The following is a 19,048-nucleotide window of genomic DNA, read 5'->3' as shown; positions in this document are numbered from 1 at the left end:
CATGGGATATAATCACCTAGTGTGCCATTTGCTAAGACCATTGGAAAAGAGCAGTATTAGGGTGGGAGTGTCCTGATTTTCTGGGCACCATCTGTCATGGCTTCCCTTGGCTAGGAAAGGGAATTTCCCAACTGCTTGTGCTTCCAGGGTGTGGCAATGCCCCGCCCTGCTTCAGCTCACATTCCGTGGGCTGCACCCACTGTCTGACTAGCCCCAGTGAGATGAACCTGATACTTCTGTTGGAAATGCAGAAATCAGCTGTCTTCTGCGCTGCACACACTGGGAGCTGTAGACTGGAGCTGTTCCTATTTGGCCATCTTGGAACCTCCTCTGAATTTCTAATTTTCTTCATGCATTGCTTTTCTTATTTTGTTGAATTGTCTATCTGCATTTTCTTGCATCTTGCTGAATTTGCTTAACATAATTTTTTTGAATTCCTTTTTGTAAAATTCATAGATCTCCATTACTTTATGTTCATTTATTGGATAATTACTGATAATTATTATTCTTTTGGTGATGTCATATTCTCTTGTTTTTTCTTGTTTCCTGTGCTCTTGTGTTTATGTTTCTGCATTTAATGGAGCAGTTACTTTTTTCAGAACTTACAGGCTGACTTCAGTGGGAAAAGACTCTCAGCTGCTGATGATTGCAAGGTCACAGGTTGGGTGCAATGCAGTGACTCTGGTTTAGCATGGGAAGCAGCAGTGTAGTCTCCAGGAAGCTCCAGGACACAAACTTTTAGAGTGGCTGTGCATCTGGGCTTATGAACTTAAGGAAATACTGTGACACCTGCATCCTTGGGGGCAGATCTACTCATTGAGGTGTAGGCCTGCACAGAACACACAGAGAGCTAGAGTCTATGAATCTGTGGCATGCTTCAGAAATTTGTGCTGGAGAAATAGGCTGCAGCCGTGGCTTGAATGCTAAAGGTCCCTGGAAAGGTGGGGTGCCATATCAGCTTAATTCCTGGGATACAGAATGCCCTGGCAGCAAGGCCCCAGAAATTTTGGCCCAAGGCAAAAACCCAGGTCCCAAGATGTAGGATGCAGCAATAAATTGAGCCCTAGGAATATTGCTTTTGGGCAGCAGCTTGACCATGGAGACATAGAGCAACAGCAACACAGACTCAAAGATGGTGTGGTACTATGGCATCCTAGGCCCCAGGCAATTGAGTGCAGTGGTAATACGGGCCCAGAAATGGTGAAGTGCAGTGGCTACTCAGGTAAAGTTGCGATGCAAAACATAGAATTGTCTCCTTCTCTGGGACAAGTGGACAGTGTGAACTCCGTCTGGGCAGCTTTTTCAGTTGGGCTTAGCATTGATAAAGACTGTAGAGGTCCCCAGTGGTGAAGGCTCCAGGTATTGTGTCAGTGGGGTCCTCTTGCTCACCTTTGTCCCATGGGGAAAATATCCCTCTGAGGTGTTTCCTCTTAGCACCATGCTGCTCTTGCTGGGGGATGAGGTGATTCAGGCAAAGTGTTTTCTATCCCTTTCTATGGGGTCTTCCTTAGTTTCTATGCTACCCAGAGTTTCTGCTACTTTTTGCATTACTCCAGAGTTATTCCATAGCTATTTCCATTGATATTTATTTCTTCACTTGTTGTTGTTTTTTGTTTGTGATTTAGAGGAAGATGAGTGTTGGGACTGCCTATCCATCATCTTGCTGACATCAGTTTCCTGTGAGATTGATGTTGGATTGTTATATTTCACCATTGCAGATACCATATGCTAAAATACAGTTCATTCTAGCCTTGTGTGTGGTGTCCATTTGAACAAAAATCTGTTCTATTGATATTTAAAAATCCATACTTTTCCCATAACCTTATAGTTTATAAATCTGGGGTCATAATTAAGAAAATCTCTTTACCACAGGGTTATAATTCTCTAATGTTGGAACCTATTGACTTAGTGGTATTTTTTTTTTCATTTATATATGAGCTGCCAATCCATCCTCAGTAGGGCAGAGTTTTAACATTATTTTTCCCTATATAGTGATTCAGTTCTCCCAGCACCATCTAGTAAATAATTCGTCCTTTCCTCACTAGTATATAGGACTATCTTCATCATATACTAAGTTGCCAGTTATAAATGAGTCAGATTTTAAGATCTTTATACTCCTTTTTCCTCATTAGTTTATAGGACTATCTTCATGATATACCATTGCCACTTATAAATGGGTCACTTTTTAAGATCTTTATATTCTTATCAAGAATCTGCATTTTTTCACTCTAGTCTGTCCATTGCTATTTAAATATATTACTTTTTATTACTATGACTTTTTCATATGTCCGTGGCTGATAGAAACAATTTTTCTTCTTTACTTTTAGTTTGCAAATTAAATTAGGTCTTTGTGAAAATTTTATTTTTCTATGCCACATTTTAGAAAACTTGTCAAAATCTTCAAAAACGTTGAAGGAAATGTTAAATTCCCAGGTGTTTCAAGATTTGAAAAAAACAATTCTGCAATGCCACTCAACAGTTATTTAGCACTTTGAAAATTGGAGTAACATGTGAGGAACACTTGCCATGGGCTAAACACTGTTCCAGATAATTTACATAATTTATTACATGCGTTTCTCATAGAAACTCCATGATAACTTCATGTGAGCAGCACTATTTTAAAGGACATGCAGAAAGTTAAACTACTTTGCCAAGGTCACTTTCTTAGTGAGTATCAAACTTGGTATTCAATCCAGTCAGTTTAATTCCAGCGTAAGTTCTTAGCCATCGAATATCTTTTTCAGGTAATTAAACATTAATTGAACCTTGCAACCCTGTAGAGTAGGTTCTGCTTTCTTCAGGAAATTCAGTGTGAACATTTTCACACTTTCTGTGTCCCTGATGGAAGTTATAGCTTTTTATCTTGGAACTCTCATGACGCTTTGTCCACGTTGCTCTCTGGTGCAGCAATGGTGGAAAATTTCTTTGGGGCCAGCAGTTCACAGAGGAAAGATTTGAAATTTCCCCTTTCATAACAGCTTTGGGGTAAATAGAATACATAATAGAAAACACCCTCAGGGCTGGACACAGTGGCTCATGCCTGTAGTCCCAGCAATTTGGGAGGCCAAAGCAGATGGATCACCTGAGGTCAGGAGTTCAAGACCATCCTGGCCAACATGGTGAAACCCTATCTCTACAAAAAATACAAAACATTACCTGGGCATGGTGGTGGGTGCCTGTAAGCCCAGCTACTGGGGAGGCTGAGGCAAGAGAATCAATTGAATCCTGGAGGCAGAGTTTGCAGTGAGCCAAGATCACACCCCTGCACTCCAGCCTGGGCATCAAGAGCAAAACCCTGTCTCAAAAATAAAGAAAAAGAAGAAGAAAATAAACACCCTCAAGTTGGCTTGGCTCTGCTTGAGCTTCATACAGATTCAGTGGCAAGAATTTTAATGTTTAAATTATATTGGTTATAAGAGCACAAAAAAAAAGAAGAAATGCTTGCCCCAAACAAAATAGTTTATTTATCTTTAGGAATTCTATTTTTGTTAGTTATGGATCTATTTCTCTGTGTCCTATTATTAGCTGCACTGATGACAACCCCATAACTGCCTAAATTGTGTGTAAATGGAGATATTGTCATTGCCTTCAATTTCTCTTCCCTTTTCTCTGTGAGACTACATTACATGCTTTGGGCTGGCAGAAATAATTATTGACATGCTCATGAAATATAAGTTGGTCTTGTTTTTGTAACAACAAATGTCAAAAAAGTATTCAATTACTTTCACTAAGCTCTGAAAGGACAAAAAATTAGAGTAAGTGACTAAAGTTAGGACACATAAAGTCTTTGGTGGTCACATTTCAGCAGCACACCAATTCATAAGTTAGCTCTTAACATAATAGAACATATGTTTACTTAGGTCTAGGTCTTACCTCCCTCATAGACTGTGAGCTGCATCTGGGCCTGTTGAGGTTTGTCTCCATGTTGCACATAATCAGCAAACTTAAATTCCACCTTCCTGACATCTCAATAAGAATATAAAATGTGGCAGGGCGCGGTGGCTCAAGCCTGCAATCCCAGCACTTTGGAAGGCCGAGGTGGGTGGATCACGAGGTCGGGAGTTCAAGACCAGCCTGGTCAAGATGGTGAAGCCCCATCTCTAATAAAAATACAAAAATTTGCTGGTCATGGTGGTGGGCACCTGCAATCCAAGCTACTCAGGATTCTGAGGCAGAGAATTGCTTGAACCCAGGAGCAGAGGTTGCAGTGAGCCAAGATGGTGCCACTGCACTCCAGACTAGGTTACAGAGCCAGACTCCATCTCAATCAATCAATCAATCAATCAATCAATCAATAAATAAATAAATAAATAAAAAATCCGGGAGATAATGTTCACAATAAAATGTTAAATGAAGCAAGCAGAATGTACATTTGTAATTACTGGAGGTTTCTAATTATATGTGTGTGTGTGTATATATATATATATATATTTCTTTATATATACACACATTTCTAAACATATGAATAATGATATGGAAAAAATTTAGGTATAAATACATCAAAATGAAATGGTGACTAACTCTGGATGTTGGAGTTATAAGTGATTTCAACTTATTTTATTACTCTCTTTTTATTGACAAATTTTATTTATTGAACATTAAAGTAGAAATGACTGACTGTTGACCAAAATACATTATTCCCATTTCATAGTGTAGAGTTTTGCTAAGTAAAAGCTACTAAGTATACACTATGTTTCCCAGGCCCCTTTGCATCTGGGTAGGGCCTTGTGATCCCATGCTTGCCTTATAGAATGTGAGAGAATGGGAGACGTGTAATTGAAAAAGCAACTGTACCTTCTCTATCTACTTTTTCCCTCAGAGGGGACTCTGAGATCCTAAAAGTTCACAAAGCTACATGGTGGAAGGAACTGGGGTCCTCACGTTACCCCTTGAAAGCTTCCTGCTAAGTAGAACAGTTATATTTTTTGATTATCCAAGCAAAAATTAAGCTTCTGTTGTTAATCAAATTCCTTTGCCTCGTTTTCCCTAAGAACAGAGCCTATAAAAAAACTGTAGGCAGATAGGTTTTTAGGAATTTGTTCAGAGAGCCAGAGTGAGGGGTCAATGAAGCGAGTTAGAGATGGAGAAAAAGGGATTGTAAGGACACATTATTGAGTTGACCCTCACTGCAGACAGCTGGTGCACAATCCCACCAGGTCTTCTGAAGAGGCATATAAATTCATCTCGGAACAGTGTACCTGTGGAAGAGAAGGAGGGAGCATTTATACATCTGCTGTCATCTTCAAGTGGTCAAGAGCTGGTCCTTGGGGCACTGATTCTCTGGCTTCCAGGCTGCATATGATTGCACAGAGTATGTCATGAAAGTGTTCCTTGCCAATCAGTCAGAGATGTCCTAGGTCAGAATTATGGAGGTGCCTAATGCATGTCTGAGGTAAGGTCTTGCTATGTCATGTCTGAATTAGGCCATTTATGACTGACATGGCTGAAATAAGAGGTGAAGTTCAAAGGATTTGAAGTGGTATACAGGAAATATACAGAGTCACTGAAATTGTATAATTGGTTTATTACAGTATCTAGCCTTGCATTAATTAAAATAAGCACATATTACTCTTAGAATTATAAAAGTACACACACACATATTTATATACACATACTTGCTTGGTTTTGCAGAATATCTCAGTATTTTTATGAGATTTACTTCTTTTGATTCACTTTGAAAGCGTAACTAACAAGTGAGCCACAATGGGCATCTTTTCCTCCCTACCTATTCAACCGCCAAAGCCAATCAATCCCATCTTTTAAGCAGTGATTGGAACTTCCCCTGCTGTCACATCTGTTGACTCTGCTTTAGTTGGGGCCTTCATAAGTGCACACATGAATTATTGCTAGAGCTTCCAATCCTCCTATTCATTTTTTCCTATCTAAAATTAAATTGAACTGTGGTAAATCCCTGCTTAAAACCTACTTCAAGGGCTCCCCATTGTCATAAAATTCAACCTCTTTATGTGGAATTCTACACACTTCATAATCCAGTCCCAACACAGGTGTCTAACTTCATCTCCTTCATGCCCTAGGCTACACCTGGCACTTGAGGAAGACAGTAGTAATTCTCTAGAAACCCCAGGACTTGTCATGCCACTCTGATTCTGAGCATGCCTCTCAATACAGGGAATGCTCTCCTTAATTATCCCCCCAAGGGCAGGGATTGGCCAACTGCAACCCCCAGACCAAATTCAGCTCATCACTCATGAGCTAAGGATGTTCTTTTAAAAATTATTTGTAAATGATTGAAAGAAATGTTTAAAAGGTAATATTTTGTGACACATGAATAATCATATAACATTTAAATTTCATTGTCCTTAATACAAAATTTCTCAGAATACATCCGTGCTTGCTTATTTGTTCACATATTGTCTGTGACTTTCTTGGTGCCCTAATGCAGGGGCCCCCAACCCTCAGGCCAAGGACAGGTACAGGTCCATGGCCTGTTAGGAACCAGGCTGCCCAGCAGGAGGTGAGCCACAGGTGAGCCATCATTACCACTTGAGCTCTGCCTCCTGTCAGAGCAGTGAGGGGCATTTGATTCTCCTAGGAACAGGGGCACGAACCCTACTGTGATCTGGGCATGAAAGGGAATCCAATTAATGCCTGATGATCCGAGATGGAACAGTTTCATGCCGAAACCAGCCCCATCTCTTGTCTGTGGAAACATTGGCTTCCAGTAAACCAGTCTCTGGTGGCAAAAAGGTTGGGGACTGCGCTGCTCTAAAGAGCTGAGTAGTTGTGACAGAGATCTGTAGCCTACAAAGCCCAAAGCATTTATTACCTGGCTTTTTACAGAAAACATGCACTGAGAAGTTCTACTTTCCCTTGTCAAACCTGCCCATGAGGAGTCATTCCAGATCTTTGTGTCCACAACATTTAGTTCTTACCTACAGAAACACACTTCCCCTAATTGCGAACCGTGCATGTACATATCTTCTCCCCAGCCCTGCCTCATTACCTTCTTGGAAGCCAAGATCACGTTTTATTTATCTCTGACTGTCTCCTGGCCACTAACTTAGTGCCAAATACACAGTGGGACTCAGCCAACATGGTTGAATTTGTCCAGTTCTGAGCCCTGTTTCCAGACACCATGGCTTTTTTTTTTTTTTTCTTTTTGGAAAGTAAGTGGTTAACAGCATGGGCTAGGGAGTTTCACTACCTGATTTCATTCTGGGCCTGGCACCTAAAGCTGTGCAGCCTTAGGCAAATTATTTTAACCTCTCTAAGCCTCCCTATCTTCATTGACCAACAAAGATATTGATAGCAACTATTTCATAAGCTTGTTGTGAGAATTACATGCAAATTACTGTTCAACGTGCTAAACACAGTGCGAGTTCATAGTACATTTCCAGTTAATATTAGCTATTATGATGATGTTTGTATAGTTCCTAAAGCTTAAATGAAATCCTGGGGTCTCCTGAGAGACATTGCTGACCAAACAATATCCCCTGCATGCACAGCTCTACGGCATTACTTGTTTTTCAGCTATTTTAATGCACACATTTGTTGTTAAATGAAATGATGTCTTTGTAGAGGCAAGGGAAAAGATCGACTTGAAAACACAGTCTTTTCATTTTATCTAAGAATCTCCCTCAATCTTGTTTTGCCTACATCTATCTTCTTCCCGCTGGGTTTGTTTTCCTTTTCTCTCAGTATTTCTTTCTGCCGGCTATGTCTCTCACTGCTTTCTCAACTAGTTTGATTACTTCATTTTGCTTTTTCATCCCTTTCAGCCTAACTTCCTTCCTCCCCACCTCGGGTGTCTTTCCTTTACTATATATAGACTTTACTTTTTCTCAGCTTTTCTTTCTTTTTTTTTCCTCTCCCTTCACTTTGTGAAATTTTTGTATCTCCCCCCTTCTATTTACCCTCTCTTTCTCTCCCTCTCTCCTATGCGTTTTTACTTTCTACCTCTCATTTTATCTTATGAATCTTCCTTTATCTTTGAAATACAAGCTTTTCTATCTTTATTCTTTCCATCCTATTTTCCTCTCATTTTGCTTTATTTCTGTCATCTCCTTATTATATTCCCTGGCTTTCCTTATTTCTTCTTCTTCCTTGTTTCTGCCTCCTCATGCCACCTACACTGGTTTCTCTTCCTGGGTCCTGTGTGGGGTAGAGCCTGCTCTGGCTTCCAGATGGCCAGTAGATCAACAAAAAGCTATTAGTCCCCTAGCAGAGGAAGAAGTCAAGCTGTTGAGATGCTTGGGGAGCATCTCAAGGCCAGGCAGAAAATGAAGTGGTCAGGAAGGAAGAGGAGGTGATGTTTAATGGAACAAAAATAAAATAGGTGAGAAAAAATGAGATGGAAAAACAGAGATTTACGACACAAGAGAATTTAGTTGGAATGAGATTGTCATCAGATCAGCTGGGGGGAGAGAATGGAAAAACAAGCTTGTTAAAGTGAATTCTTTGTCATAACCATGAGCTTTTTATACTCAGCTTGCCTGCTTGGTTTCTCAACACTGTTTTGTTCTTTCACAGCCATTTTGTTTGATCCTTCTCTTCTCACCATACTTCACTATTTACCCAGCCCTGTCTGATTCCCATCTACTGACTGATTTTCTTGAGCACTTTTGATTTCTAACCAAAAGGTTAGAAATAGATCTAGTATTATACAAGTTAGAAGTGCAGATTCAGGATTCAGACAGGACATAGAACTGGGCTTCAAAAATCAGGCTGTTTTTGTTATGCAAGAATACCATGAAATTACTTGTATCTATTACTGGGCACAGGTCTTGGAACAGATTAACTTGAATCACAATGCTGCTTCTCCACTGCCAGTTTTGTGATCTTGGTAATTAGTTAACTTTTCTAATCCTATGCATTTTTTATCACAGTGATAACAATACTTACTTTCACAGATAGGTTTGAGGTAATGAATAGATGAAATAATTGAGGGCAAGTGCCAGGGGCAGTGCCCAGCATACAGTCAAGATCTTTTAATGTTTACTGGCCCATTATTACCATGTTAATAAATAGACCCACCACTCCTTTATTATAAGTTGAGGCAAGGTTTTCTGGATTACCCTCCCGCTGCCACTCCAGATCAAATGCTCTTTGGTGCTGCACAGATCGCCACATTATTAGACTCACTTTCCTAGGTTGGTGCCCAGGAAACACCATGATTTGTTCAGCAGAAAGATTTGTGTTTTGGTAGACTTCAAAATTGTGTTAAACCTCACCCACCCATCCATTTCCATACCTTCCCCTTCTTCTTGGTTTCTTCTAGGGGAAGGACAAAGGAAAGGTTGAACCATCTTCCAAGAGACCCAGTATACCCCATGAATTCACCACTCCCAGCTTAAATAGCTATCCAGAATTTAACAGACATTAAACACAACTCCCCCCTTCCACCCCGCTGGATGATTTTAGCTCCCGGTGAGAATCTCATCATAAAAACCATTTCTTTCCATCTCTCTCCTTTCCATCACCAACTCCACCATCCCCACAGCCCACCCTTTGGAAACATTCTTTACAACCACCCTGTGCTTTTAAACCTGGTATTAGGAGGGTACAACCTAGCTGGAAATTTTCAAAGGTAATTTCACTGAGTCTTCCTGCATGCTTCATTTCAATACAAAGGGGCAGCAGCTTGTAAACCAAAGTGACAGAGCAAGGTTTACTGCACACCTTGCCGAACTGGGATGTTGCAGGTGACTCTCAGCAATTCCCTCTGTTGTACATTATTACCTCAGTTTCCTTGACAGCACAATGCCAAAGGATCTTTGCAGTTGGTCCTGGCTCCAGCATTACACGTTCAGAATTCCAAGCTTTATTCTGGTGAATTCAGATATCCAAAGAGCGTTTGTTTTTACTTCCTGTGTCCGTTACCTGGATACTAGTATATCTAAAAACTTCACCAGTTCTGTCCTGTTTCCCAACTTCAGGAAATTTCAGAAACATGCATGTCCAAAGATGGCTATAGAGAAGAACCCCTTTCCTGGGAAATGGTAGCAGCATTGTGTGACAGTGAGTCACACACAACTGGCTCTCTCCAATACCAAGCCACTGAATTTTAAAAATAAAGATGTTGGGTCCTGGCTCAGTGGCTCAGGCCTGTAATCTCAGCACTGTGGGAGGCCAAGGTAGGCTGATCACTTGAGGCCAGGAATTCAAGACCAGCCTGGCCAACATGGTGAAACCTGGTCTCTACAAAAATTAGCCAGGCATGGAGGTAGCCGCCTATAATCTCAGCTATGATGGGAGGCTGAGGCATGAGAATCACTTGAACTCAGGAGGCAGAGGTTGCAGCGAACCGAGATTGTGTCACTGTACTCCAACCTAGGGCACAGAGTAAGACTCTGTCAAAAAAAAAAAAAAAATTGTTGGGGGTACCATTTCTTCACATTTCAACTGTAAAACAAATTCTGAAAAACAATTTTGCAGAGAAAAAATTAGGGATATGTAACTTGGTTATTTGTCCCTGTCCAAATCTCATATGTAAATATAACCCCCAATGCTGGACGTCGGGCCTGGTGGGAGGTGTTTGGATCATGAGGGTTGATCCCTCATGAATCACTTGGGCCGCCCCCTTGGTGGTAAGTAGGATCTCACTCTGCATTCTCATAAGTTCTGGTTGTTTAAAAGTGTATGGCATCTCTCCCTCTGCTCTTTCTCGCCTGCTCCTGCATTTACCATGTGACATGCCTGCTCCCACTTCGCCTTCCACCTTGAGTAAAAACTACCTGAGGCCTCCCCAGAAGCCAAGTGACATCAGCACCATGCTTGTACAGCCTGCCAAACTGTAAGCCATTTAAACCTCTTTTATTTCAAACTTACCCCTTCTCAGGTATTTCTTTATAGTAATGCTTGAACAGCTAAGACAGATAAAGAGATGAGAAAGGGAGAAAGGAGTTTGGGTAATAACATTCTGACAAGCAACCAAGGTAATCCAATGCAGGCATGGGTCTCTCTTCAGTGTATACTTTATTCTGATTGCCCCTTTTAGCTAGGAATTGTAATTTCATCAGATGAGCTTCTCACATGTTGAAAAGTAGATACCTGTTGTAATGTTGACTGCATATCTCCAAATGAAACACTAGGCAATGAAAGGGAAAACATGGTTATAAACAAAGAGACTCAATTATAGCAAATCATTTGATGTCCTAGAAGGAAAAATATATTTAAGGTGATAAAGAGAAGCCAGAGAGGGGTGGTTAATAAAATTTAAGAAAAGAAAGAAATAGGAGAGGGATCTTACAAGGTAAAAATTGTGGTATAATAGAAAAGAGCATTGGATTGGGAATAAAGAGACATGGCATCTAATCGAAATGGCACAAACTACCTCATGATGCTGTGAGCCTCTATGAACCTCAGTAGACTCATGTGTGAAATAGGGAAACAAACAGCTTTTCCTACCCTTCCCGTGATAAAAAGTTGCTGTGAGAATCAAATGAGATCAGAGCAATAGAGGTGCTTTGTTAACTGTACCCACCTAAGGGACATTTTTATTATAAAATGTTGAATTCATTCTAAGTTTATTAAGAGTGGTGCATCCCAGAGAGTCAGGCTCTCATATTTTAAATGAAATCACAACCTGTGAATGAGTCTTCTTAATCTTCTTCATGTGACAGTCTTCCTTTTGCCTGAGCAAAAGACTCTGGAGGACTAGAAGTCACCAGGTTGGATATGAACTAATGGAGAGACCTAAGGCACTCCCTCTAGTTTTCTCTGCTTGATGGGCATTGCTCAGGAGGAGGCATGGGTTTGCTCTTCAGGCAATCCAAGGAATTGATCATCCTGCTTCTCTTCTGTGCTGGTCTAGAGCCTTTATTGATAAACAGAGACGTGGCCTTTCCTCCCATCTGAAAGTAGAAAAATTCTTTATAATACAGTCAGAGTGTGATAAATACCATTTGAAGTAATGTTCTCCAGTGACCTCACTTTACTGGGAGCCCCTGCCAACCATTTTTAATAATGTGACTATATACACATATTTCTCACTGCTGATTGAATTAAACAGAGATGCCTGATCAAAACTGGTCTAGTTATAGTTTCTTCCTGAGAGTTTGGGGTGGAGAGAGAGAGGGAGAGATAATTTTGGGTTATTAGAACTTAAATCCAGATTTTATGATGACATGGGTATCTTTCCCTTTCTTATTCTTTCTAAGTGGACTGAAAAAGTGAGGAAAGTTACAAGTCTGGGAGAAGATTAAACAGATCAAGATAAAATTAACGTGTTTTTTTTTTTTTTTTTTTTTTTTTTTACCTGAGTCCCAGTATCATGCTGTCTCAGTTGTATCTTTACTTCAAGGAAACATGACTCTCTTTTATGCTTATAATGAGGCTTCTTTTTCTTTGAGTTATCTAGAATTAGTTGCTGTGTCTTGAAGCCAAATATATAATTTATTCACAAATTCATATTGATTATATGTGAAGAGATCTGAGATTAGGAGTAAGCAGCAAGAGTTCTAGTCTTGACTCTCATGTAATATTTACAATGTGTGTTAGGCCATTCTTATATTGCTATAAACAAATACCTGAGACTGTGTAATTTACAAAGAACAGAAGTTTAACTGGGTTATGGTTTTGCAAGTTGTGCAAGCATGGCACAGGTATCTGCTCTGGTTCTCGGGAGGCTTCAGGGAGCTTTTACTTATGGCAGAAAGTGAAGCCACAGCAGGTATCTCACATGGCAGAGCAGGAGCAAGAGGTTGCGGGGAGGTGCCACACACTTTTAAATGACTGGACCATGTGAAAACTCACTTTGGTGAGGACAGCACCAAACTATAAGAGATCCTTCCCCATGACTCAAACTCCTCCCACCAGACCCCACCTCCAACACTGGGGATCACAATTTAACATGAGATTTGAGCAAGAGATATATCCAAACTATACCATTATACTCCCTGTACCCCCAAATCTCATCCTTCTCACATTATAAAGTAGAATCATACCTTCCTCCAAAGTCTTAAATCATTCCAGAATTCGTTCAAAAGTCCAAAGTCTCATCCGAGACAAGGTAAATTCCTTCCACCTATGAGCTTGTAAAATCAAAAACAAGTTAGCTACTTCCCTGATGCATTGGTGGTACATGCATTGGGTAAACATTCCTGTGCCAAAAGGGAGAAATTAGCCATAAGGAAGGGGCTATAGGTCCCATGCAAGTTTGAATCCCAGGGTAGTCATTACATCTTAAAGCTCCAAAATAATCTCTATTGACTTAATGTCCCACATCCAGGATACACTGGTGCAAAGGGTGAGCTCTCAAGGCCTTGGGCAGCTCCATCCCTGTGGTTTTGCAGGGTTCAGCGCTTGCAGCTGCTCTCACAGGTACCTAAAGATTTTTCCAAGCACAGGGTGCAAACTGCCAGTGGATCTACCATTTTGGGGTCTGGAGGAAAGTGACCCCCTTCTCACAGCTCTACTAGGCAGTGCCCCAGTGATGACTCTGTGTCAAGGTTCCAAGCTCACATTTCTCCTCCAGACTGCCCTAATAGAGGTTATCAGTGAGAGCCTGCATTTGCAGCAGGCTTCTGTTTGGGCACCCAGGGTTTCTCATACATCCTCTGATATCTAAGCAGAGGTTGCCAAACTCCCTTCACTCTTGCACTTTATGGACTGGCAGACTTAATATTACATGGAAGCTACCAAGACTTATGGTGGTTTGCCTTTTCCAAAGCAGCAGCCCTAGCTGTACTGGAGCCCTTTGAGCCACAGATGAAGCTGAAGCAGCCTGGATGCAGGGAGCAGTGTCTCAAGGCTGTGCAGGACAGCACCACCCTGGCCCTGGTCCACAAAACCATTTAGTCCTCCTAGGCCTCCAGGCTTGTGATGGAAGGGAGTGCCTCAGATATCTTTGAAATGCCTTCAAGGCCTTTGTGCCATATATGTGGCTATCAGCACCTAGCTTTTGTATTGCATAAATCTTATAGTAAGTGGTTGCTCCACAGCCTGCAAGAATTCCTCTCCTGAAGAAGTTTTCTCTTTCTCTGCCATATGACCAGGCTGCAAAATTTCCAAACGTGTACACTCTTCTTTTCCCTTAAATATACCTTTCAACTTAAGTCATTTATTTGCTTCCACACCTGAGTGTATGTTGTCAGAAGCAGCCTTGCCACTTCTTAAATACTCTGCTCCTTAGAAATTTCTTCCATCACATACCATAAATCATCACTTTCAAGTTCAAATTTTCACAGATTCCCTAAGGCATAGGCAGAATGCAGCCAAGCTCTTTGCTAATCAAGCTGTTTGCTAAGGCATAACAAGGGTGACCTTTACTCCAGTTCCCAGTAACTTTCTTATTTCTGTCTGAGATTTCATCAGCCTGGCCTTCACTGTCCATATTATTATCAGTATTTTGGTCACAACCATTTAACCAGTCTCTAAGAAGTTCCAAGCTTCCCCTCATCGTCTTATCTTCTCTTGAACCTTCCAAACTCTTCCAGCTTCCCATTTTCCAGTTCCAAAATTGTTTCCACATTTTCAGGTATCTTTATAGCAATGTGCTACTCCTCAGTACTAATTTTCTGTATTAGGCCATTCTTGCATTACTACAGAGAAATGCCTGAGACTGGGTAATTTATAAAAAAAAGAGATGTCATTGGCTCATGGTTCTGCAAGCTGTGCTAGCATGGCACAGGCATCTTCTTGGTTTCTGAAGAGGTCTCAGGGAGGTTTTGCTCATCGGGAAAGGTAAAAGTAGGGGTAAGCACGTCACATGGCAAAAGCAGGAGTAAGAGAGAAAGTGGGTGGGGAGGTGCCACACTTTACAACAAGCAGATCTTTCAAGAACTTATGCACCACCACAAGGACAGCACCAAGGCATAAGGGATCCACACCCATGACCCAAACACGTCCCACCAGGCCCCACCTCCAACATTAGGGATTACATTTCAACATGAGATTTGGGCAGGGACAATTATCCAAACTCTATCAGTATGCAATAGTTGGAAAGTTGATTACCTTTCTTGAGTCTCAATGCCATCATGTACAATCAGCAAAAATAGTCTTGAGTTATATCAAGGCTGATTGGAGAATAATGGATTTGAAAGAGCTTTATAAATTATGCAAGTATTAAAAATTATTATAAATTATATGTTTTTATTTTCTTTTAAAATGCACCCTTAGTGCAAATCAGAGGTCTTCTAACCTCAGGTTCTAAACTATATTTGAATGTTATTCTGTAGAACATTTAAACTAGATCTCTCTATCTCTCTGTCCTGTCTCTCCTCTGTCTCTTTCTCTCTCTCTGTCACACACACACACACACACACACACACACCCTTCTTTAAAATGTCCTGCAGTTTCCTGTCATTGTTCATACCTATGCTATCTCTCCCATTTGCCCTAGTATCTCCAGCACTGCTTTGCCAATTATCACCATATCTTATTTTTGCCCATGTCATTTCTGTGCTCTCATTTTTGAAGAAATAACTCCAATGTCCTAGCCTTTATAATTGCTTCTTAGATACACCCAATGCAAACTCCTACTATCTGCATGAAGAACTCCAGCACATTATGATACATCTTACAGCCTGCCTGCTATGGTAGTCTGTGTCATCAACTTAGGGTGGAAAACCTGGGCTTGACAGACTGACAGACATGGATTTGAATCTTGGCTCAGCCTCTCATAAGCCATATAATTTTCTTTTGTTTTCTTTAACTGTTCCAAGCAATTTTCCTCACTGAAAAAATAAGACTGATAATAGAACTTATCTCATGAGTCTGTTGGGAGGATGAGATAAAATAGGATGAAAAATATTTAGCATCCTCTTTTAGCACATAGTAAGTAATAAATTATAGCTATTATGACAGTTTCTGTGTCAGTCCTGTCTGGTTTTCCTAAGGTTAATTCTTTGTTCTTCCTTGTCTCTGTTCTGCGGAATATAGCCCTGTATACTGCATGGTCCAGAATCTCATTTGAAGAGATACATAGATATTCAAACAATACGAGCACTGAAATGCTATTGGAGGGTGAGAGGAAGGGAAAGTCCAGAGTATCTGCCCCTGAACATCCACTTCCACTTCCACCTTAGGTGATGTCTGTACTTGTGGCTGGTTCTCCTTTGTTTCTCTGTTTAGTCCATTGGACAAATTTCTTGTGGTTCTGTGAAACCTTGTCTCAGAATCTAGCAATATCACAATTCTTCTCCTTTCCTTTTAAAACTTAGGGATGCTTGTGTAGTTCAGCTGTTGAAAATCTTGGGGTGCTTCCCAGGCCCCCATTGTCTTCTCATCTCTTCCATCACTTGTGTAATAAATTCTTTGTACTAGATTTCCTCTCAGAATAGTTTTTATTTTCCTGATTGAACCTTCATTAACACAGGCCACTCCTACCCACATTCCAGGTAGCCTGGAAATTTAAATAGAACATATATCTACATTTACTAGATTTTCTTATAGAAAAATATGTACTTAAGTAATGCTAAACACATATTTATTGAATTCAATATTTGTACACAGTGAATTACCAACTTCTGCCTGTCCCTTCCCCCACTTGAGAGGCTGAATCTAAGCCTGGAAAACTGAATAAATAATATCTCCATCTATTCTCTGATGTCCATGTACTAATGACCAGGAGACACGTTCAGGATAATCATGGGTTGTAAACTGTGTTCTATGCAGTTTGCTCCTTTTATTTCCTCCTAGATGTAATAACGACTTTATGCATCAAATTCAGTTCCATCTCATTTCATTTGTCGTGTTAATTTCGTCTTAATTTTTTCATTTACTCTGCTGAGTCTATAGGCAAAAATTGCAGAATTTGAAAAGCCTATTAAGTAAACCCAACTTTTAGTAGTACAGGATATTATTATGCAGATACAGGACCAAATGCAGTCTGAAGGCTACCTAGCAATGCCTTGTCTCTTCCGGATTCTAAATAACTGGACTTCAGAAATCAGGCAACATCTGTTTCTTCTTTTTAATATACTTTTCTGCTAAATCAAGAGTTGCAAACACATGGCATTCAGGCTGCCTTTCTAAGTGCCTATTGTACTCCAATCAATCAAAGCTAGTTCTCAGGGTAAACCGCATTGTCATTCCTTCTAAGCATTTGTTCTTGCTTTGTTTTGACTCTTCATGACATAGCCATGGTTGCTGCCTCCCAGTATTCATGTTTCTCCTTTTCCATTGCAAAGCAGCCATGGGTGTAGAGGAGATTAAGTGCCCCAGCTCTTCTTGTACTATTTAAAATTTATATAATCCCATAAGGAACACCCCACCCCATTGCTATAGTGATTAATTTGGGTAATAGAGGCTTCAGCCAGTCAGAGGACATCATGCCCATGGTCAGTGACATTGATATAAAATTGTGTATGTGATTAAAGTTGAATCAATGACTCATGGGAGAAGATTTTCTAAGGGATTTATAGAAATAGTTACTTGCCCTTCCAGGTAAGCTATCCAAAACCAACCCACAAGTAGATACTGGGAAATTGTAGTACAAGAAGTAGCTTAATAATCTTGACCCCAGGAGTGAAGCCAGCCTTATAATAATGTTGAAATTGGCACAAAGGAAGGCAGAGTAGAGAGACAGAAGAAAGCTACTTGCTTAGAGAGATCACTGAGTGACTGAATGAAACATACTGAAGACCTTCCACTTTATGAGGTCATGAATAAGTCATCTTTGTTGTTTGAATCACTTTGAGAGGACTATTCCTAAAAACCAAATTTAACAACACTTTCAGTCTCAGACTCAGGTAAGTTCTGCTTCACTCACCACCTTCTTCCGACATAAAGTCTCCGACTCCATCTCTCAGATCACATCAGGTCCATTTTTCTTTTTATTGCTCTTATTTTAATGCCCCCTTCTTACAGATCTCTACCACCTCCCAGCACCTGACTCACCTTCACAGCTGATTTTCATTTGTTTTACCTCTCTTCATAAGCCATCAGTTATTTCTCTCTCTCTCTCTCTCTCTCTTTTTTTTTTTTTTTTTTTTTTTTTTTTTTTTTTTTTTTTGGTATTCTAATACTCAGTAGGGAGGTCCTTTGGAGAGGGGAAGAAGATAGTTTCATATAGGCTCTGATTTAAATTTCAGAGTTGCAGCCTCGGGGTCAAATTGCCTGAACTGACAATTCATTATTTTGCTTTTCTTCTTTTGTGTGTTGTTTTAAATGAGTTTTGGAGAATTTTATAGATAAATGGGACCTTGAAAGATGTACTAGGCAAAACTCTTTGTATAATAACTAGAGAAATGAAGTTTGAAAATGTTAAGTGGCTTGCCCCATATCACACAGCTGGAGATCTTGAGGAAAGATTACAGCTCAGGTACACTGACTCCCAGGCAATGCCTTCATTCTGACCTCACGCCCACTTTCCTTCACAACATAGAATTTTACTGGGGGCTTTAGTTGCAGATATCCTGCACAGAACTCTGAGATTTGGCTGCTCCCAGACGGCACATCAAGTAGACACAGAAATGTTGCTTCTATCATTCACCCACTGGACAAGGACTTGGTCAAGCATCCTGACAGGTTCAAGATTCTCCCATAATTCCCCAGATCAAGAACTATGGAGGCTGTCAGGCTGCCGTTGACAGCAGGGGAGGCCAGAGTGGTTCAGAGTTTCAATCCAGTCAGATCTATTTTCAGAATGATAATGTGAAGTGAATTTTCTTAGAAACTGGTGAAAGAGCAACAAAGAAAATTTAAAAGCTATCTTATTTTATCCTAAAATCCAAAGCTCTCCAGAGATTCCTAAAACACATTACTTGAGGAAATTGAGGTTTTAGGGAGGTAGCGTATCTAAATGGTTAGACCTTACACTCTGAAGTTAAACCCTCTGATTTGTAGCCATCTCTGACACTTCTTAGTTCCAAAACCTGGAGTAGCTCGTTACCTTCTCCAAGCCTCAGTTTTCTCTTCTGTAAACTGGGGACTAGAGGAGCACCCGATTCATAGGATTTCTGGGATGGTTGAGTGAGTTAATTTAGGTAAAATGCTTAGAATAATGTCTGGCATATTACACACTTTACGTTATTACTATCATCATCATCACATTCTTTATGATCATTTTCATCAAGTACAATGTGTTTATATTTTGCAGGAAAGATGGAAGGTCATATACAAAATTTTTTTAAATGAGTGAAAAAGA

The 19,048-nt window shown here is 40.3% G+C and overlaps 1 protein-coding gene across 1 annotated transcript in view; it reads right to left on the bottom strand.

The window, feature by feature from the left end:
• Nucleotides 1-5,030: 5,030 nt before the first annotated feature.
• Nucleotides 5,031-19,048, bottom strand: part of LOC119619059 (uncharacterized) — a 68,282-nt gene continuing 54,264 nt past the window's right edge. Inside the window, exons 3-4 of the mRNA XM_037984311.2 lie at nucleotides 9,700-9,786; nucleotides 5,031-5,198 (exon numbers count right to left, since the gene is read on the bottom strand). Coding sequence (XP_037840239.1) covers nucleotides 5,124-5,198; nucleotides 9,700-9,786 — 162 coding nt within the window. The 3' untranslated portion in view covers nucleotides 5,031-5,123. The remainder of the gene's footprint in view (nucleotides 5,199-9,699; nucleotides 9,787-19,048) is intronic.

The sequence above is a fragment of the Chlorocebus sabaeus genome, chromosome 12 (assembly GCF_047675955.1).
Source record: "Chlorocebus sabaeus isolate Y175 chromosome 12, mChlSab1.0.hap1, whole genome shotgun sequence".
Classification (NCBI taxonomy): domain Eukaryota; kingdom Metazoa; phylum Chordata; class Mammalia; order Primates; family Cercopithecidae; genus Chlorocebus; species Chlorocebus sabaeus.
The sequence above is the reverse complement of the archived record's forward strand: the minus strand, read 5'-3'. Positions and strand labels throughout refer to the sequence as shown.